Source organism: Chenopodium quinoa, unplaced genomic scaffold (genome assembly GCF_001683475.1).
Source record: "Chenopodium quinoa cultivar QQ74 unplaced genomic scaffold, ASM168347v1, whole genome shotgun sequence".
NCBI classification, from domain to species: domain Eukaryota; kingdom Viridiplantae; phylum Streptophyta; class Magnoliopsida; order Caryophyllales; family Amaranthaceae; genus Chenopodium; species Chenopodium quinoa.
This window is the reverse complement of record NW_018744616.1, coordinates 2,171,503-2,194,247: the sequence shown is the minus strand read 5'-3', so window position 1 is coordinate 2,194,247 and position 22,745 is coordinate 2,171,503. Positions and strand designations below refer to the sequence as shown.

The window sequence follows — 22,745 nt, the reverse complement described above, 5'->3', positions numbered from 1 at the left end:
TTTCCCAAACGTACACGGGACGGCCTAGGTTAGCGATCAGCCGGTTACCAGGGACGGCTAAATCTAGAACTAGGAGTGCCGAATGCTCGTTCGAGAACTTTCCTTTAAGTGCGTCTCCAAATCCGACAGTGTCTGTGCATCTGCAGGACACAATGGCTCGAATAAAGCAGACAGCAAGGAGATATAGGCCGGATGGTTTCTTTTACCATTCGGACTGTGAGACTCCAGCTTCAGGCGGCTCCATTAGGGTGCCAGTTAGCGAAATTTCTGAGCACCCCCCAAACCCCTCTTCTGACCTTCCCCCAACTCCAACTTATTACTCTCCCTCTTCCTCAAGCGGCACCCCTAATGATTCTATACTACGGGAAGCCGACAGTTAGTACCAGGCCAAGCCTTCAGAACAGGCGCCTGAGGAGAGTCTAGGGGAGGACCCTGCTGGCCCTAGCCGGCAGTCCCTTAGCTCTGGGGAAAGTTCTGATGACGATTCGGCCTCGTCATCCTCTAATAGTGCCTCTGTTGAGTCAGAGGAGGTCCGAGCAAAAATAGATATTGCAAGGGAGTCCTTGTCAGTAGAAAAGGGGGAAGGCTGGGCGGAGCCGAGTGCTTCCAGGCGCTTAGAGCGCGCCCCCTATTTTCACCATGTCCCGCAGAGCAAGCGGGCCTCCATGACATCCGGTCTTGCCAATTACAGGCGCAAGGTCGTAATGGGACATTGCTTCTCCTTATCCGTCCCCAACAAGGAGGATACAATAACCTGGCCCTCCCTGGCCAGTTATAAGGACAAAGCCTTCGGCTGCTACGAGGCGGTCCTTCAGGCTGGCTTATGCTTCCCTCTCCATCCGGTCGTGGAGAGGATACTGGATGGATACCAACTGGGTATCTGGCAACTTGTCCCGAATTCATGGATAAATATCATCGGGTACGTTGCCGCATGTGAAATGCTGGAGGTGGATCCCAGCTTTGAGGCATTCGCCCACATGCACTATCTCAGCTGAGCGCCTGCCAAGGGCGGCGAAGGCTGGTACACCTTGACCACCTGCAAGGGGTACATGATGGCAGTCGGCAAAGAGAACAAATGGAAGGACTGGAGAACTAAGTTCTACATTTTCCATTCCCCTGAAAGCCGAATGAACCAAAAATACTATCGGTGGAACAAGGATCCACCCCTTCTGGCTGGCAAGAGTGCCTTGCCCCCTCTCCCTAAGCGGGCCCAGGAGGAAATTTTCGACCTGGGTCTGTTTGTAGTGTCCGTTCGTACAAACGAGCATGGGGAGAAAATAGTCGTCCCCCAAAGCTACATTCCCCTTTACAAGTGGCTAGAAGATGGGGTGTTCTTGGCCGCTTGTGGTCTAAGTTCTAAGATGCCGAGAGGTAGTCGGCCGTCTGTCTTAGAGTAAACTTAAAAAAAATTTCAGTGTTTGTTTATAAAACCTAACTCTTTCTTTTGGTGCAGACAAAGCGATGGAAAAGCTCTCAGCAACAAAGAAGTCGTCTGCCGTCTCTGCAGCAAAGTACCGCACCAACGTCCTTAACAGGGCGAATGACGAGCAGAAAGCAGCCGGATCTCCCAAGGTAGTTGTTTATGATACTTGGAATATTTTTCAACAAAGATTAAATTTTGTCCGCCTGCTTTTCTGACGCCTTTCTTTTCGTCCAAACAGAGTGGTTCTGTCAGGCCTTCTCCCTCCAAACAATCCCAACTCAAAATTCAAAAAACTAGGGCGGGTGATGTGAGTGCATCCGGCAAACACCGGAAACACATTGCTCAAAAGTCCAAGAGAGGGGACGGCTCTACTCTCGAAGCTGGCAGGGAGGTCAGCAAACCGGATGATACTCAGGCATCAAAGGGTGGCTTTAAGAAACCCAGCACTGCTGTCGGCTCAACAAGAGAGAAGAGACGTCAGTGGAAGGAGAAGGAGGAGGAGGCCCAGCCGGACGGTATGGGCCGCATCTTTATTAAACTTCAATGCTTAATGTTGCTTCTTGGAATTTGACTAACTTATAATTTTGCAGCCCCCCCCCCCACAAAGGTCGAGCGTCGTCCAGATGGCCAAGGAGATGCTACAGTCGCTTGATTCTAAGGACAGGGCGTCCGTAAGAGGAGTCGACACCCTTAACTTAGATGTCATCTTGGGGAAATTTTCCATAATATTTAACACATATCCGACTGGTTTTGACCATTCGGTGTTTTCTTAGTTCCAGGCCATGCAGCGCGTCCAAGGGCTCAAACGGCCAATTCAAGAAAAATCAAAAGAGGTAACAGCCGCTAAAGCTCGGGCCGAGTCCACCTTAGACCGAGCTCAATTTGAAATTGCTCAGAATGAGCTTCTGACCCTTGATATGATGTATTCCCAAGCGGACGCCAACCTGCAAGAGAAGAAGGACCTGGATTTGGCCCGCTCCAAAGTCAGGGAACTTAAGGCCGAGGTTAAAGGCCTTAAGGAAAAACTTGAGCCTCTTCAAGAGGCCAAGAATGAGGCTGAGAGGGCCAAGGAGCGGGTGAGCCGCCTGGAGGGGCGCCTAGCGAACCAGGAGCAGCAGCTGAAGGCCAAGTTCGAGTCCCCGACTGAGGAGGAGAAACAGGCCCTTGTCCAACAAATGATGGAAGACTACGAATCCATCATGCGGGCGACATGGGAGGCGGTACAACCGGGTGCTGATTTTGGCATCTGGAAATCCAAGTTTGATCGGGCAAACAAGGATTACAATGCTGAACTCCTTCGCCGGGCTGAAGAGGAGGATGCGGATGGTGAAGAGGCCGACTCCTCTTCAGGCTCCTCCGGGGATGAAGACGGGGAAGAGGATGGTGATGACAATGAAGAGCAGCCGGCAACTCATGATGCTGCTGCCAATGCTGGTAATCCCTCTGCCCCTTAAAGCGGCCGAATGGCCATTAATTTCATCTTCCGGCCTGCGTGCCGAGTATCCATGTATCTTTACCGACCGAGGGGTCAGGTGATTTGACAATTCCCCTGGCTTTTCCAGCTAACAATCTTACCCAATCGTCTGATGGTGATTGGGCCTTTTTAATTTAAAATCATTCGGCCATTGGCTGAAGTTATTCATATTGCTGTTCTTTAAATTTTTTTCATTCCATGTTTTTTTGGCTAAGTGTTATAACCTGTATAGCATGCGAATGTTCTTGCCCCTGGACGGATGTCGAGTGGTTTCGGTTGAGTGGATTGATTGGCTTAGAAATTATTGATACATAGAAGAGTATACATGGTTTCTAAGTCAATCAATCACTATGGTGATTGCCCCAAACCATGTGACAGACGGCCATCAGGAGCGAATGAATAATCATTTTCATTCAGCCATTGGCTCAGGCAAAATATAATATTTTTGACTTAGCAAATTTTGATAAAAAGAAATCCCTCGCCTGTTTTGTTCCAAGAACTAAAAGCAGGCGCATTCGGCCTTAGGCCTTGACGAGATAAGGTGCTAAGTTTTAACTTAGTCTTGATTTTTCTTTAGAATAATCCGCCTGTCTTGCCCCAAGAGCAAAGAACAGGCGCATTCGACCCACAAGTCTCTATTTTAATCTGCTAAGTGTTTTAGCTCGTTTCTCGTAAGTAATAGTCCGCCTATTCTGCGTTCGGATAGAAACAGGTGTATCTGGCCAAAGGCCTCATTAGGTGACTTGTAGGTCAGTAAAAGTTTTCCGCCTGTCTTTCCTTAGAGCAAAAACAGGCGCATCCGGCCTAATGCCTCAATAGTTTATACTTATGAAATAGTGATCCTTTTCCGACTGTGCTAGAACAGTTAGAAAATTCTTGGCCTCTTGGATTTCGTTTTCGATTAAACCAAACAACTGCGAATGCTGCCTTAGCATTCGGTAGGGCCGCTTGATGTATTTGTAGAGAAATATGCCACCCAAATGGGAGATGCTTCTCCTCGACGAATTTGCCCGAATGGGCGTTGCCGGTTATCTGACTCATGTTGGAGCAAACGGTCATACTCATATTGGAGTATACTGTGACCATTCGGCCTCTATGCGTTTTTCTTAATATCCGGCCATTGGCCTCAAAATGATTTAAGCAAATATTCGTTAAGTGTTTAACATAATGCAGTAAGAATTTCGTAGGAACGACTACTCTAGAGCAGTCGGTTCCTTCATAAAGGTTGGGGCGTCTGTTATTGGGACATACTTTCCCCAAATACATTGGCCGTCTGTATTTTGTACAGGCGACATTAAAAATAAAAAGACAAATTTGGAAAATGAAGGCATATTCTCATTAGCAAAGTTTGAAATGACAAAATTTGAGGTATTTACATTCGTACTTAGAAATGGTACTTTTTCAAGTTGTCCACATTCCAAGTTCTAGGTAGCTGCCTGTCGTCTGGTTCTTCCAGGCGGTAGGTGCCGTCTCTTACTTCCTCATATATTTGGTAGGGACCTTCCCAATTTGGGGTCAACTTTCCCTGCTCATTCGCCCTACCGATTGCCTCCATTTTCTGTAACACAAAGTCCCCCACTTTGAGAGGACGCTTGTGTACTCGTTTGTTGTAAGCCCGTGTCATTCTCAGATGGTAAATCTCATGGAGCAAGGTGGCATTGCCCCTTCGCTCTGGAAGTGAGTCCAATGCTAGCCGCATGGCCTCCCAGTTAGCTTCTTCGTCATATAACATGACTCGAAGAGTCGACTCATAGTGTTCAATGGGCAGGACAGCTTCTGCACCATACACCATGAGGAACGGGGTTTCTCCAATCGCCCCTTTAGCAGTCGTTCTGATGGACCAGAGGACGTGTGGTAGTTCATCCGCCCAAAGGCCACCAGCCAGTTCACTCCCGTCTGAGATTAGCTTATTGAAGGCTTCAACCTGGCCATTTGCTTGAGGGCGGTCGACTGATATAAAGAGGCTTGAGACCCCTTGCTCTCCCAGCCAAGTCTTGAGTTGAGGCGTCTCAAATTGAGGACGATTGTCAAAAACCATAGACATGGGCACCCCGAAACGAGTGATAATATTCCTCCAGATGAAGGAAATGACATCTTTTGTCTTAATGTTTTTGACTGCCTCCGCCTCTACCCACTTGGTAAAATAATCCACAGCTACCAATATGTAGCGCTTGCCACCTGGGGCCGCGGTGTAAGGCCCAAGTATGTCCATGCCCCATTTGGCAAAGGGAATTGGGCAGTGGATGGCCGTCAGGTCCGTGGCCAGACGATGGATGAGCTTGCCAAACTTTTGAAACTTGTCACATTTTTTAACCATTTCCATAGCGTCCGACTCCAGAGTTGGCGAGAAATAGAGTCGCCTGGCCTTGGCAGCTAAAGACCTGTCGCCTATGTGGGAGGCGCAGAAACCCGCATGCAAATCTTCGAGGACCTCTCTACCCTTTTCTGGGGTAACACAATTCAATAGGGGTTTCAAGAAACCAGCTTTGAAAAGTTCCCCTTGTCTCAGCTCGAAGCTTGCCGCTTTCTTTTTTAGAACAGCCACCTCCTGGGGTGAATCAGGGAGCGTGTCGTCTGCAAGATAAGCCCGGATGTTGTCCATCCAGGTAGAGCTTTGGTCGAGAATTCCAATGGGGTCTTCATTAGATATACTTCTTTTTTCCATGACCTCCCAGAAGACCGACCGAGGCGTTTCACAAGAGGCGGATGATGCTAGTTTTGACAGAGCATCCGCCTGATTATTTGAAGACCTGGGCACTTGAGTTAGATGGAATTCTTCAAGTGTCCCAACTTCACTCTTGACCGCCTGCAAATATTTTATCATGGCCGGATGAGTGGCCTCGTACGTTCCATTAACCTGGAGTACGACCAGTTGAGAATCAGAGCAGGCGGCTATCTTCTTTGCCCCTGCCGCCTTGCAGTACCGAATGCCGGGCAGCAGGGCCTCATACTTGGCCTCATTGTTAGAGACCTGGAACTTGAACCGTAGTGCGTATTCGTACTTATCTCCCTCAGGAGATTGACAGATAATCCCTGCACCACAGCCGTTCACAGTGGAGCTCCTATCCACATACACTTTCCAAACCTGGTCTGTATTGTCCGGTACTTCCAGCCTTGTCATTTCAACAATAAAGTCGGCGAATGTTTGCCCCTTTATTGCCTTCCTTGGTTCGAAAGTGATTTCTAATCCTTGCATTTTAATAGCCCATTTAAGCATTCGTCCAGAAGACTCCATGGTTGTGAGTGGCCGTTTGATCGGTTGGTCAGTATAGACTTCTACTGCATGCGCCAAGAAGTAGGATTTTAGCTTCTTGATGGCCATGTATAGGGAAAGGCCGGATTTCTCAACCATGGGGTACCGAAGCTCTGCATTCCTCAGAACATGGCTAATGAAATACACCGGGAGCTGAGTGCCGTCTCTTTCAGCTAAGAGAACGGCACTGAGGGCATGGTCAGAGACGGCTAAGTACATGAAGAGCTTCTCTTTGGGCAAGGGGCTGACAAGCCTTGGCAAAGAGTACAAATGAGTTTTCAGCTTTTGAAAGGCCACCTCTGCATCATCCCCCCATTCAAAGTTGGTATTCTTTTTGATTGCCTGGAAGAAGTAGAGACACCTGTCGCCTGACCGACTGAGGAATCTCCCTAAGGCCGCCAGACAACTTGTTAGCTTTTGCACTTCCTTCACAGTACGGGGCGACTGCATGTCGATTACCGCCTGTATTTTCTCAGGGTTGGCCTCTATTCCCCTTTGATCAATAAAAAATCCGAGAAACTTCCCAGACTCAACACCAAAGACACACTTTTTTGGGTTTAGCATGACCTTGTGCCGCCTGAGTGTGGCGAATGTTTCTCGGAGATCAGCAAGATGATCCACCTTTTGTTTGGATTTGACTATCATGTCATCAATGTACGCCTCTACATTCCTTCCGATTTGATTAATGAAAATCGTATTAATCATTCTTTGGAAAGTAGCAGGCGCATTCTTCAAACCAAACGGCATCATCGTATAACAGAACAACCCCTGATCAGTGACGAATGCCGTCTTTTCTTGATCTTTTTTCCACAGGGGGATCTGATGGAAACCTGAATAGGAGTCCATAAAGCTCATCAAGGCATGTCCGGTTGTTGAGTCGACCAGACTGTCGATTTTGGGCAATGGATAACTATCCTTTGGACATGCCTTGTTGAGGTCTGTGTAGTCAACACACATCCGCCAAGTTCCATTCGGCTTTTTTACTAACACAACGTTAGCTACCCATTCAGGGAAATTGCATGGCCGAATGAACTTGGCATCCAGCAGCTTTTTTACTTCGGCAGCAGCCGCCTGACTTGTTTCCTCGCAATGGTTTCTTTTCTTTTGCCGGATGGGCTTCTTTTTAGGATCCACGACGAGTTTGTGGACAGCAAGATCCGGGATGATGCTTGGCATCTCCTCCACTTCAAAGGTAAAGATGTCTTTGAATTCTCTCAGCAGCTGATGAAGGCTTTCACCCAGCTCTAAAAGTGCAACCGTCCCCACCTTAACCGTCCGCTCTGGGCGGCTGTCGTCCAGAGGGATATCGATGTGCTCACCAGTAGGCTGAGGACGGAGATCATCCGACCGTTCCCCGATCAGTGATTGCTATTGTTTTTCTTTTTTGACCACCACCAGCGGATCAGTCTTTCTTTTCTTTCCGGCTGATGGGGCCGACTGTTCCTCCTCGACATCGTCGAGGTCAATCGTTTGCTTGCCCCGACCGGATGCTACGGGCGCAGGCTTGACGTCCGAGATGTAACACTCTCGAGCCGTCTTTTGGTCCCCATTAAGGGAACCAACTGTTCCATCATCTTTCTCATACTTTAGTAGCATGAGTGCAGGGATGATGACGGCCTTACACTCGTTAAGAGTGGGACGGCCAAAGATGAGGTTATAAGCTGTGAGCTCTTCAACCACGAGGAAACGGATGGTCATGTGCCGACGGTTTCCCCTACTTTTCAAGCGGACAGGTAAGTCAATGCGTCCAACTAGGTGCACAAGTCCTCCCCCAAACCTAACAAGGGTGTGGGAGACCTCCATCATGCTATCCGGTTTGTACTTGAGATTGGATAAGCATTTGAGGCTGATTAGGTCAGAGGAGCTTCCTGTGTCAATCAGAATTCGGCCAACCAGCTGGTTGGCGACCTTGCATTCAATGACAACAGGATCATCATGCGGCCGACGGACTTTGCCTCTGTCCTTCTCGGTGATGACAACTTTAGGGAAGGCGGATGTGCCTGCCGCATCCCCTTCCTCAACAGAGTTGACCATCTTCCTTAGATGGTCCTTGGTGCCCCGAATGGTCGGGCCACCACCAGTAAAGCCGCCTGCTATGGTGTATATTGGTTCTTCATCAGTTTCGGCACTCATAGCAGGCTGGGGAGTCTTTTTCTTGGACTGCCCCGGATTTGCCTTTGAAGTCACTTTGGACTTCACATAGGACTTCAGCTGTCCTTTGTCGGCTAGACGGTCGAGCTCTCGCTTGAGACTAAAGAAGTCGTTCGTGTCATGGCCAACATCCTCATGGAAATAGCAATGCTTATTCTTGTTCCGATTCTCAGCGGAACCTTTCATAGGAGTCGGCTTCTCAAGAGTTAGCCGATCCTTAATTTCCAAGAGGATGGAGCAGCAGTCCTTGTGGAACTCGTACCTTGGGACATACGGTTCCCACTCTTTTTTCTTCTTCTGGGCCGGTTGATCAAAGTTATCAATGACCCAGACTTGCTTTTTCTTTTTGCTCTCTTCTGGCTTAGGAGCCGGCTGAGCAGGCCGACTCTCTTTCTGCCGGTCGGACTTCTTATGGTCCGTCTGCTTATTGGAGGAGCAGAGTTCGGTCGCCTGTATATAGGCTTCCGCCTCTCGCAAGGCCCCTTGCAGAGTAAAGATTTGTTTGCGGACGAGTTCATACTTAAAAGTAGACCCATCCTTCAGACCCTTAAAGAAGTCTGTGAAGGCGACCTCATCAGACAGCCCATGAATCTGGATTTAGACCAGATTGAACCGCCTGACATAGGAACGCAAACCTTCTCTATCTCCCTGCTGAACATTGCCCAAATCAAGACTTGTCTTTTTGGCAGGGATATTCATAGAGAAGTTTGAAGCAAACAAGAACGCAAGCGTCTTGAAGCTATTTATGCAACCAGCCGGCAGATTACCAAACCACTGTTGGGCTATGCCTTTCAGGGTGGCTGGAAAGCAACGACACCATGCGGCATCATCCAACCCCTGTAGATACATGAGGTGGGTGTATGCTAGCAGGTGGTCTTTTGGGTTGGAGGTCCCGTCATAGGCTCCAACCAGAACATTTTTAACTTTAGCCGGCTGTACGACTTTAGTTATTTCCTTGGAGAAAGCAGAGGGTTGATCCCCAAGGCGTTGCAGCCTAAGCTGCCAGTCCATCGGCTGATAGCCGTATGCCGCCTGTCCTCCAAAGAGGGCAGGCTGCATGTAAGGTAAGATCGGCGCCTGGTACAATGATTGTGCCATGTACTGGGCCGACTGAATCATATGAGTACCAGGGCTACTAGCTGGTGTCTCATGTACGGACTGGGAACACCTCACAGAGGTGTTCCGGAAGCTATCATGATAAGTTGACGTTGAAGCCGACTCTGATAGCTTGGTCCTCTTCTGCTCAATGTATTGCCGAGCATCAGAGAATGTTTTCTTGCTACCATCCGGATGTATGTGCCGGATGGCTTTTCTTGTGCTCGCTTCCGGGAAACGGAGCCGAGTAAGGTCAAATTGGGGTCGGGCCTTCTCCGTAGGGGCAGGATGAGGATTCGGCTGACGGTCCCTGACCGACTTCTGTTTGCCAGCCTAGGCTGGCTTCTTGGCCGACTAGAGTCATGGTTAGGTTGCAAACTCATTGCATCATATTCTAGGAGTAGGCGACTTCTTTGAGGCGAGTAGTTTGATTTCACCCCTGAGGCTGCTCAGGAGCCTCATTAGTTCATCTCGAGTGACCGGAGTTGATCCTGCCGCCTAGGAAGGATCAACCGGCCGCCCCGAGGGCTTCTTTGGCTGACCAGCAGTTTTGCTTGGCCCTGCCTGGTAATGATTACGCTCCCGCCTCTCCTTACTACGGATGCGTTTAGAGATGAGGGATCCATTTGGATCCACATAGGTTTCGACGTCAGCGTCGTCACCTGAGTCATGGTCCGTTTGGACCAGTATATCATCTGGAGGCCGATTGACCTCTGGATTTGGTACAGGTTCTTGTGAAGACATTTCACAGGTACTCTCCCCACAGACGGCGCCAAATGTTTCGGGGGTTTTTGTCCCTTGGGAGAGTTACAACACTGAAACTGGATTCAACAACGGGCGCCTGTACCTGCAAAGCAAACGGACCGCCGAATGGTCGGTGGTCCGCCTCCGAAGATTAAGTTAGTAAACGTTCGGTAATAAAACGTGCGGAATTAAAGTTATCTGCTTGGATTCCAAGCTCAGGTAAACTGCTGTCTGTTCTTTGAAAATGACAACTCTGTAGTAAGTGACATATTATCTCGTAGTGCGTGAATATTCTCTCTCTTTTTCGGTGTATATCTTTTTCTGTCTTGTCATAAATGTAAGAATGACCCTATTTATAGGGTTCTTTTGGAAAGTGTGCCCTACCTAGGATCTGGTGACCTAGGGATTAGGGCACACTGTTTTTTAAGGGCCCCTTGGGATTTGGGCCTTGAAAGCCGCCATTCCCAGGGGGCAATATATGCTCGACACGTGTCACCATCTGGAAGGTCCAAGTAGGTGCCCCTTCCAGTGACACGTGTCATGCTCTGATTGGGCCACTTGGCAGGGTATAAAATACCCAAATCAGCTGCCGTTTACGAAATCGGAGCCGAAGGTGATCTGGAATCAGTGCTAGCGGTTACAGGGTTTGGTGAAGAACGATGGTGATAGTTTGAAGCTCAAAAAAGAGGGAAAAGAGGAAGAACGTTTGGAGAAACTTTGATTAAAGCTTAAAATAGAATTGAAATATAGGTGAAATCGATTTATGGGAGATACTACCGGTTGATCTATTTCGTTTGTAGGAGTATAAGTTTGAATTTAACTTTATGGGAGGAGAGAGAATGTTTGTGAGAGGAGATTGAGATCGTGGGATCTCAAGGGATGAAAATGGAGGGGTGAGATTTGAGGTAATAACTGAAGAAGAAGAGGCGCATAAAGAGAAGAAAGAGGTTTAGGTTAGATTTTTTTTAAAAAAAAAAATATTTATTAATATAATATGGTACAACTAGATAGAGAGTTTCTCTGATAGCGGCATTCTGTTTGACTCTCCTTACAACTGTGATCATACCTAGGCGTTCTATATTATCAAATTTGATTTTTGCTTATATTTTTTATTTATTTGATTAAAACAAATAAAACTGTTATTAAAGAGAGGCGTTTTATATATTTTAGTTTTAAAAACCGTCATCAAACAAAAGCATTCTATATAATTCTATAGAACGCCTATCCAACTTGACAGTTCTATATTATGTGTTAATTTTTCCACTTTTTCTGGTAGTGCCTTGACCTTTAGAGAACTAGAGTCATGGTTAGGTTGCAAACTCATTGCATCATATTGTGCTTACTTGACTACTTGTGCATCTCTTGCTTGTGCATATTTACACTAATCGTTTGTTTGGCTTGTGATTAAATTTAAATAAACTAATTAATGACTAAAGGACTTTACTTAATAAATTAATCAATTAATATAAGTAATTAAAGTCTAAATAAGTTGATCGAACCTGACTTAGTATGGCTATGGTTTTTGTCCTCTAAGGTAGAACGCTGGAAACAGGCCCAGACCAACGTTTCGGCAATGACGCCGAGGTTTGACCTGTGGGGAGACACGCTAGTGTCCGTCGTGAAGCGACGATGCTGGCGCATTGGGACAGTCCTATTGTTTGCGTGATGGTCCATTTTCCTGCTTGAGTCTTCGCGTGGAGTCTAATTAATTATTTTTATTAATGGCAAAAACCATATTTAGTCCTGTCGCACACCGACAATGCCATCGCACTGCGACGGGCACTGTTTTCTCTACGCCAGTTCCTACATGCCTCAGCAACTTTCTGTTCTTAGAATTTTCCTGTTTTTTGTAGCGTTATTTCGATTCTAGTTCTGAAAGATATTTCCCAAATTTCCTACATATAAAAATCCTATGTTTCTGACGCATTACGGATGGTCTATCCAATACAGACCTTTTTATGCATATGCCAATAATGTTAATCAAAATTACGCGAATGAATATTTAGAACGTTTCGAGTCTCATCCACTCATTCTAAATTATTTCCAAAATAAATTTTACAGATTAAAATAGAAATCCTCCCCACTAGAGTCGCCAAAAACTGTAGGGTTCAAGCATCTCACACTTGAACCCCATTGTGATCATACTCTTAAGTATTGTGGCGTCCAAAGGGAAGGAAGCTAGAGTAAAAGAGTTGCCAACAAGTTTTAGGAACTTGTAAACCGTTCACAAGGGTGAAGGTTACACCCCTTCACGATCCATGAGATCACAACTCCATAGTGGTCTTGAACCATGACTGGATATTCAGGGATGAAGGTACAAATTCAACCTAAAAGAGATTGAACCTGCCCTAAAAGTAGGCCTTTACTTTATTCTTCTCATATTCATGTGCGCTTTCTGACTAACATACAATCAATATATTAACCCTAAACCTGTTTAATCTATGTTGGTTGAATATTAATGCACAAACAAATCTTTTATTAGTGATCACTTGAATTATAATCATGTAGCCTAAATAGAATTATTAATTATCTTATTAAGTCTGATTTCAAGAACAAATTCCCTTTAAACCTGCAAGTGAGGGCGTGATCAAACATTAACAATAATACTACCTTTGTTTCATATTATTTGCAACCATTAGACATTTTTCCTCTCTACTTGATGTCAAACCGTTGCAAATAATATGTAACGGAGGTAGTAATATATCAAGCAACATAATATTGATGCAACAAATCATCATCATCACAATAATATTCTCAAAGCATAATAATATTAGCAAGACCCTAGGCATGATACTAACAAGATTAATAACAAATCCTAGCATGTCACTAAACAAAAATCAAAGGTTTATCCCTAACATGATACTAACATGATAGAAGAAAATAGCACTACAAAAAAAAAATGAGAATAGACAACACTTAAGATTGCAACACTTACAAAAATGTTACTCTTAATAATCTAACACAACAATATTTACTTGTTACTTGGAACTAAAGTAACAGAAAAAAAAAGTGTTGCTCTAGACTATATAAGGCAACAGTCACTTAAAGTGTTACCTTTTTCTTGTCTAAGACAAAAAACTAATAATTGTTGCATGAAAAAATAACAATAACAAAACTATAGTTTGAAAATGTAACATTAATATCAATATTGCCATTTATGGCAACATTTATACTAAAAAGTCTACATAATTTAAGATGTTTTTATGAAGAGTGTATATATATAGATGTTTTTATGAAGAGTGTATATATATATATATATATATATATATATATATATATATATATATATATATATATATATATATATATATATATATATATATATATATATATGAGAATGATCTTAAAATGAGAAGAATGATAAGGAATCTTGACCGTACAATCGCATCCAACGATTCACATTTTCATGCTGCAACAAAATGCACATTTAGACAAAAAATTATGCTTATTAGTACAAAAGTTACGCATATTTAATTAAAAAATTTTACACATTCATTTTTTAGTTTTATTTTCCCTTTGTGTTGTCTCTTTCTTTCTCTTCCATTAAATTTATTCAATATCTAACTTTTAATTTAGATTTAGAGTTGAGAAAATAATTTGAATATTTGATTTGGTGAGTATGCTGATGATAACATTAGATTAGAAACCATATTTTACGGATTGAATTGACGTTGCCGGCGAATGTACTTTCCGATCACTAGAAAAATATGTGATTACTCGCGTGTGACGTCGCTTTGAGTTTAGGCTTGCCGAAGAGAGAGGAGTTTCAATTATAGGGTAAGTTTCATCTGTTGGGATTGTAAGTTTCTCGAAGAAGTCGAACACGTATTGTAAAATATTTTTTCAATGAAGTGAATGGAAATGGTGGAAGAGAAGGTGGCGGTGGTAATGGTGGTGATGATGAGGAAAGTTTTTGATTGGGAGATGTAGATAAGGAGGAGAGTGAAGGAGGTTGAGGAGATGAGTGTCGGAGAAAGAAAAAGTAGAGGAGTTTTGAATCAGATTTTTACTTTGCACATTTTATTAATATATATATATATATATATATATATATATATATATATATATATATATAATGAGAATCAAGGCTAAATTAAGAACTAGGAACTAATCTAGGCCCTTAGATCATGTTAATCGGACGACTCACATGCTTCCCGTGTCATTGATGGAATTTTTGTAATATTTTAACTTTATTAAGTAGTTTCCAGTTTTATTTTTCAAAAGTAAATGAAAATGTAGTAAAAGTAAATGAAATCAGTCTTAAAGTAAATGAAATTTCCTGAAAAGTTAAAAAAAAACTAGAAAAAAGTTTAAAAACAGCAAAATTACAAGAATGTCATTAATGAAAACGGGTACAATGTGAGCCATTAGATGGAGTGCGATCAATGACTGAGATTACTTCCTACTTCTTATTATTCACCTCGGTCTCACATGATCTCATATATATATATAGCAACCAATTCTATAATAGGAACTAGGAGCCCATTACAACCGTTAAATTAAAAAATAATGGACGGATAAAATCATTTTAATACGTAGTATTCAGATCGAGATCACCTAATTTCCCCTCTCTCTCCCGATTCTCTCTCCTCCATTGAAGCCATTGCTATGAATTCTCCATCAAAGCAACTTTTGAGCTTCCAATTCTCCATTGAAGCAACTTTCGAGCTTTATTTAATCCATTGAAGCAGCTTTTGAGGTATGATTTTTTTCTTCTCGTTTTTAAATCTCTAAATTTCTATACTTATGGTTTATCGTTAATTAATTTTCAGTATGGTGAATTTAGGGTTGATAATAGTGAAATTTGAATTGTAACTATAGTTTCGGAGGTTGTGAACTTGTAAACGATTATAAATTAACTTGAAATCCATTCATATAAAGCTTAAAATTTTTCTAGGCTTATAAAAAGTTTAAGCGACATTTTTTTGATTGATATTTTATCTTATTTTTTTGTAAATTAGACATGATTTTGCTGGAAATTATGTTTGGATTTTTTTGATATTTAGTTTATGAATGTGTCCGAATTATGAAAAATATTGCAAACTAATTTGATTTGAGATATTTCAAACAAATCATTGACCTCCTTGTTTGATTTTGTTGGAATTATGATAGTTACTTATTTTGATATTCAATGAGGCAAGTTAGGGCCTGTTCACATTTACTTAATTTCAGTTCAGTTCAGTTCACCTCCAATCAATTCAGTTCACCTCCAATCAATTCATAAAATATTCATAAAATATTCATTTGAGCTCAATTCAGTTCAGTTCCAATCAGTTCAGTTCAGCTCCAATCACTTCAGTTCAGTTCAGCTTAGTTCAGTAAATGTGAACAGACCCTTAGTTATTCTTAATCAATTTTTAGGTATGTAATTTTGGTGAGAATTATTCAAATCTCTTGCTTACAACTGAGTGATTATGAATTGTTAATGCTTCTTGTTATGTTTAAAAGTAATTAGAAAATTAGTAAAAGTAAAACAATTAGTCTCAAAAGTAAATAGAAAATTTGTGCTAATTGGTGCTAAACGATTTTGGTGTGAAAGTTGAGGATGTGATCAATGGGGCTATGATTTCAGTTGGTCTAGGGGGTGTTATTCGTGACACTATAGGTGAGGTCCTTTAAGTATGCCTGGGTGCTTGACAAGATCTGAGCGTGAGCGTGGTAATACTATTGATATTGCCCGGAGGAAGTTCAAGACTAAGGCCCTGCCTGGATTGGCAGTAAAGAGGGAGGAAAGAGTAAAGGAGTAAAATATTCTGGTACTTTTACTTGCCTGGATAGAAAGTAAAATTGCAAGGGAGTAATATATTCCCCTAAAAAAGGGCGTAAAAGTTACCCAGCCCCCCCCCCCCAGTGAAATGATTTCCCCCTCAACATCACCGCCTGATTTCCATTTCTCTCATTCTCCTCTTTACCAACCTGCCTTCAACCTTCCAACTCCCACCATCTTTATTCCACCAAAGCCAAGTCCAACAAAAAATTATTTATACTCCAATTTTTATGAGCTTACCAAGGTCCGTTCAAGTTAGTGCAGGCAATGGAGGAAATCCTTACTCTAGAATTAATGCCAAACTGTAGGAAAATGAAGTTTTACCCTATACCTGATCCTCTGCTAATTTTTTCCCCATTAGATTTTAATCCCCTAATTATTTCAAGGAATCCAGGCAGGGCCTAATAAGTACTACTGCACTGTCATTGATGCCCCTTTATCAAGAACATGATTACTGGTACCTCCCAGGCTCACTGTGCTATCCTCATTATTGACTACACCACTGGAGCTTTTGAGGCTGGTATCTCTAAGGATGGCCAGACCCGTGAGCACGCCCTTCTTGCCTTCACCCTTGGTGCCAGGCAAATGATTTGCTGCTGTAACAAGGTTATTCATGATCATGTACTTTGGTATCTGAATTGGTTGATTCTGACTTTTGGTTTGTTTATTGTATGTAACAGATGGATGCCACCAATCATAAGTGCTCAAAGGCTAGGTATGATGAAACTATCAAGGAAGTATCTTCATACCTCAAGAAGGTTGGATACAACCCTGATAAAATTCCATTTGTTCCTATCTCTGGGTTTGAGGGTTATTTTGTTTATGAATTTGTTCGAAAAATATTGCAAACTAATTTGATTGGAGATATTTTAAACAAATCATTGACCTCCTCGTTTGATTTTTTTGGAATTATGATAGTCCTTATTTTGATATTTAATGAGGCCAACTTAGTTATTCTTAATCAATTTTCAGGTATGTAATTTTGGTGAGAATTATTCAAATTTCTTGCGTACAAACTGAGTGAATATGAATTGTTATTGCTTCTTGTTATGTTTAAAAGTAATTAGAAAATTAGTAAAAGTAAAACAATTAGTCTCAAAAGTAAAAAGAAAATTTGTGCTAATTGGTGCTAAACGATTTTGGTGTGGAGGTTGAGGATGTGATCAATAGGGCTATGATTTCAGGTTGTCTAGGGGTGTTACAACATATGTTGTTTCCATACATTATACTTACAAGTTGTGGGAGCTTTGTACATTTTGAGAGTCTTATTTTGCTAATGTGGCTTCGACTATAAGTTTTTAATTTGGTTGCTATTATCTTTAATATGTCGGTTCAGTTTTGCTTTACGTCTATCTATGCTAATTTGAATTATTAATGTTTCATATTGTTTTATCAATCTAAAATGTAGATAAAAATCAAGTAAAAGTGAACAAATAATAGTTTGAAGTAAATAGAAAAACTGAAACTATTATTTATATTATAGTTTGAGCAATCAAAATTAGAGGGAGAACAAAGTCAGTTGTGTGGAAAATGGTAAGGTTGAAGTGATTGTCAATGTTGTTATGCTAGCTAGGTCTGGTACCTATCTCCATGAAAGTATTTATCTCATACAAGTAAATCAAATCTCTTTTAAATTAAAATAAATCTCTGTAAAAGTGAGCTAATCCTCTCTTAAATTAATCTATTGCCAGTGTCGTTAATGTTAGTTGTTATGCTAGGTATATATAATGTGTTGCAGGAAAAGTAAAGGAGCTATCAACTTCATTATTATGCTATACTTTCTTCATTTTTCTCATTGTATGAGAGAAAAAAGTAGTTGTTTTCACACCTGATGTTTGTTTCCCCTTCCTCATTAAGATTAGTTTGTGTTCTTTGAGATAGCTTACTTAAATTGCTGCTATTTTAGTGCATTCACCAATTTGAGCTTTTTTTTTTTCTTTCCAATAGCAATTGTCAAATTTCAAAGAACGATCATAATTCTAAGTGGTCTCTAAAGTAAATAATAAAAAGGAAAATTTTTAAATTACCACCCAAAAATGTAACCAATTTTGAACTAACCACCCATTAAATTTTTTATTTTAAATTACCACTTGTTAAATTAAATAAATGCTTAGATTACCACCCATTTTCAAAATCCGGTGGATTTTTCGTTTGTGGGCCCCACCTATCACTTATTTGACCCTTTTTACTGTTTTTTTTCCCGATTTTTCTCTTTAAAAAAGCTCTTCTAACTTCAATTCACATTTTTCTCTTTGAAATTTGGTTGAATTTGGTGATGGAAATGTGAATTAAAGTATATAGAGCGTTTTTAAAGAGAAAAATCATGGAAAAAATAAATCAAAATGGTTTAAATAAGTGTTAGGTGGGGCCTACAGACGGAAAATCTAACGGATTTTTGAAATGGGTGGTAATCTGAGCATTTATTTAATTTAAGGGATGGTAATTTAAAATAAAAAATTAAACGGGTGGTTAGTTCGAAAATGGTTACATTTTTGGATGGTAATTTAAAAATAAACCTAATAAAAAATCTAAAGTAAATAAATAAGACTTTAAAGTAAACCTATTAGCTCAAGTGGTAGACCACTATACTGATGCATAGAGGAGTAGGTTCAATTCCTACATAGGTTATCTCTAAAATTAAATGTAACACACACTAAAGTAATTGGAAATTTCTCAAAAGTAACTATAAATTAAACCAAATTAGTTTTCAAAAATCAAAGCTTAAAAAACCATAAAGCAACAGTATATATGGGTCGGCTCTTCCAAAATATCATTATACTACCTCCGTTACATATTAGTTGCAACTTTGGAATATTTTATCTCTCACAAATAATACCCAAAGTTGCAACTAATATGTAACGGAGGTAGTACAATGTTTCATAGTAAGAAAGAGAAAAAGAAAGAAACTTGGTATAGATTGTACTTTGAAGTCATCATCAAAAATATCTAAAAAGTAGATACAATATACTATAAAGTAAATCGATATATTGTAAAATTAAATCAAAAAAAATATCAAAAGTAGGGTAAAAAATAGTTTTATCAAATAAATAAACCTACGTGGGATTCGAACTCACATCTTTTGTGCATTTGCACAATGCTCATCATGTTGAGCTAGTAGGCTAATATATATTAAACATTCAAAAAGTAAATAAAAATATTTTAAAAGTAAATTAGAAAACTTATGCAATAAATGTGAATCATTGGAGATGGAAAACAATAGTGAATAGTACAATAAGTCAATAGCTAACTCCCACCGTAAGCACCAAAATTACTTCCCCACAACGGCATGAGCCACATGGTAGTATGGGGCTAATGATGTTGGCCTTGTTTATATATTCCCCCTCCCAATTCCCACCCCCTTCCATTTTTAAAATGCACTAAAGCGATATAAATAAAAACCTTGTAAACATGCATCTCAAAACAAGCACAAAAAATCAGTGTTAGAAGTAGTATTGAGATATTAACATCATTTTGTTCTTGCAATTTTAATCAATCTATATATGACTGAGAATGTAGCATTTTGTTCAACCAAAATTTATCAATCTATAATTTCACATGATACATATTCTACACTTAATTTGACAAAAAAGAATTTACATACATGCATTAGTAATATCATACAAATAGGACATGGACTAATGTGAAATTTCATGAGAACAAATGAAAGGATCAAGCAGGCTTCACCCAACGGTCAAATAACAAAGTTCCCTATCACAGTTTCCATTTATTAAGTATTACAGCTGATGTATCAAAGTTTTTGCTTAAGTAATAGATGACTAAAGCAATTATTATAAGCAATGGCATAATACCAGAATTATTATAAGCATGATCCTTGTGAGAGACATTAGGCTCAAAAAATGCAGAATACAGACACAAGAAATTTTAAGTGTTTCCTTCATAACAAATTAAACTCATTACGAGCGATCTTGGCCCCAATATGCTCACTAATATATAGTCCTTGTCCTGTACCCCAAATTCTATGCAATAACAACAACAAAACCATAATTACAACTTTAATAAGCAATTAGCATCAGATAGCTTCAATACTCACATAATATCTAGAGACAACAGGCATATTTTTCCCTCCAAAGCACCTGCCAACAAGAGCACCCTGGAACCCAAGCTGTTATGCAGTTGGAGCACCACCATTAGTAACAGGAGGCGCTGCTAGCTCCTAGTACTGATGTTGAGGTATTCAAAGGAGGTGGCTCAGGTGGCCTATTTGCTTGCACTGGTGCACCAAGAGCACCTGGTTGTCCCGCAACTTGTCATGGAGCCCCATAAACTGTAAACAATTTGGAGCTTTTAATTAATTTGATTGCCCAAGGAGGTCAACCATACTTGAAAAGTGCTCCATTTGAGGTCAATCAACCCTTCCATGCTTAATTCTCATATCAACAACAATAAAATATAACAGAATTATGAAACATCAACACCACACCACAATGTACAAAACTTAATCATTACAATCAACTCAAAAGTAAATAATTTAAGCTCAAAAGTAACAACACAAGATACAAAATCTCACTCATTTAACACCTCAATCTAATTTTCAGATATCCGATCCATCTTTATTCTAACTAGTTGTGGGTATGCGCGCTACGCGCACGCCCCCCCCCCCCCCCCCCCCCCCCAAATTTCGTAAAAATTATTTAGCAAAATGTTTTTAACATATTTTTTACGATTTAATATAAGTTTATGATAATTATAAGTGTTAAAATTCATCCTTTTTCTTTCTTTTTTTTTTTTAACAAAAATGCAACTTTTATTATGAACTTTCTTCATTTAGTTTCACATATCTATCTCACTTTATTATGGTTGTACTCTCGTTTTCTATTTCTCTTAAACTATCTATTATGATTAAGCATACAAAAATTTATATTAAAAAAAAAAACAATTAGGTTGAAAATTTAATTCTAAAGGTGTTATTTATCAATTTGATATTCTGATAACTGTTACGGAACAACATTGATTAATTAATATCATCTCCGTTTCTTTTTATATGCAACAAATGAATTTTTAATGTTTCACAAATAATTCCTCTTTGTTACAATTAAAAAGAAATGAGGGCACCCCAATTTATAGATTTGATTAATTAAGCATGTTTATATTGTCCTCGTGGCGTCTGAGTCATCTCTGACATTGGTACCTGTTGGAGTTAGGAGTTTGTGGGTACTTCCACGTAGTTTAAACTAGGACATATTTTGACGCTCCAAATCATGACGTTAACTAACATTTACACTGACAAATATGAAATTTATAGCTTTTCGTTGGTGGTTGAGTCGTGTCGGCACCTTAAAAGAAGTTGAGGAGTTTTCCTTGTTGTGGAAGCTGAAAGGGAATCTAGTCTGGATTACGGGAGCACTGAGATTTGTATTTAGTCGGGGAGGCCTTCTCCGTGGAATTATGGCCGTACAAAGTAAGTAAAGTTATAGGTTGCAAGTGGAAGACAAATTCCAACTTGAGATGACGAACTGCTTCACCCACGATGCCGAATATGTTTTCCCAAATGATATTGGTTCACCGCAAAATCAAAATTGCTTTGCACTGTCCGATTCGTCAAGCCAGGACACTAACGGTGTGTTTGGATGGAAGGAAATGGGGGGAAAGGAGGGGAAGAGAAATGGAGAGATGGATTATCATTCATTTGGATAGCAAATGACGAAGGGATCGGAGGAATTGGAGGGGAGAGAAATGAAAGGATTAAATTGTTGGACATTAATCCTTTCAATGGAGAGATTTGGATGGAAAACTCACCATTCTTCCCTCGTCTTCCTTTCCCTCCCCTTCTTTTTCTTCTCTTTTCTTTATCCAAACAAACTGTAAGTCCTTATCACCAATTTCCTTCAACCTGGATCCAGCTCCTGTTGCAATTCAAATTGCCCCAATTTCCTAAATTTTAATACCCTAACGTCGTCTACTTCTCTGTTACTTCGTCAAACAGGTTGACTTTATCACTGACAACGACCGCTTACCACCTCATGTAGCATATGTGTATCAGATATTTTTAACGTGACTTTTTTTTCCTACTCATCACCTATTCTATTACCGTAATACCCCCATATTATTGATGGAAATGTCCAAAATACCCCGTTATATTTGCGTGTTTCGTTTATCAAATATATAAACTTGTATTTTGCGAAAAGAAATAGAAGTAATAACATTTGGTTACAGAAATTAGTACTACTTAACATTTAAAAAGTTTCTAAAAAGTACTCTCATCTCCTTACACAATTACACTCTAAAAAGTATTCTCACACCTTTTAAATTTCCTCACACTCTCATTTTCTTTGTGGGTCTTCTCCTTATTCCTTCATTTTAGTTGTCGTTTGATTTATCATGGAATGAAAATTCATATGAAATTTCAATTTGTAGGAATTAAATTCCTTCATCAAAATCATGGAAATTTATCAAACTTGTTTGGTTGATAATGGAGGAAATAAATTAGTAAATTTTCATGTTTTAAGGAAGTTCAAAGTTCCAATAAATTGTCATTGCTCTCATTTTCATTTTTGTCAACAAAACAAGAAGTCCAAAATAAATTCATGGGAATTTTAAATACACATATGAATTAAGCCAACCAATCAATACCTTAATGGTTGTAAAACTTATATTTGCAAACGCAATGCATAATGTGCAACATTAATGTAAATTTCATTAATATAAATTGAGGGTACACTGTTGCCCTTAAGGAAAATTACAAATTTGAATATCACCCAAAAAAAAAACTACAAAGTTTTTAAAGCTGGAGAGGGCTGCCATAGTCTTCAATTTAGCAGCCCCGTTCCTAGAAATTTATGGGTCCTAGGCATAATGTAAGAAAATGGCCTCTTACGTA

The 22,745-nt window shown here is 40.3% G+C and overlaps 1 protein-coding gene and 1 long non-coding RNA gene across 2 annotated transcripts; both read left to right on the top strand.

Annotated features, from left to right (window-relative positions):
• Positions 1–1,361: 1,361 nt before the first annotated feature.
• On the top strand, positions 1,362–2,877 carry LOC110700109 (protein Aatf-like). Its single transcript, XM_021877597.1, has 3 exons — positions 1,362–1,371; positions 1,454–1,572; positions 2,203–2,877. Exons 1-3 carry the CDS (start codon positions 1,362–1,364, stop codon positions 2,875–2,877), a joined length of 804 nt encoding a protein of 267 aa, XP_021733289.1.
• Positions 2,878–14,426: 11,549 nt separating this feature from the next.
• Positions 14,427–16,796, top strand: LOC110700045. Its single transcript, XR_002507087.1, has 2 exons — positions 14,427–14,839; positions 16,588–16,796. It is a non-coding gene; the product is annotated as an uncharacterized LOC110700045 (long non-coding RNA).
• Positions 16,797–22,745: the final 5,949 nt, after the last annotated feature.

Excerpts from the sequence above, each read along its gene's own strand:
- LOC110700109 (XM_021877597.1), top strand. Across the intron at positions 1,573-2,202 it reads AAGCAGCCGGATCTCCCAAG|GCCATGCAGCGCGTCCAAGG; the intron begins GTAGTTGTTTAT and ends TCTTAGTTCCAG.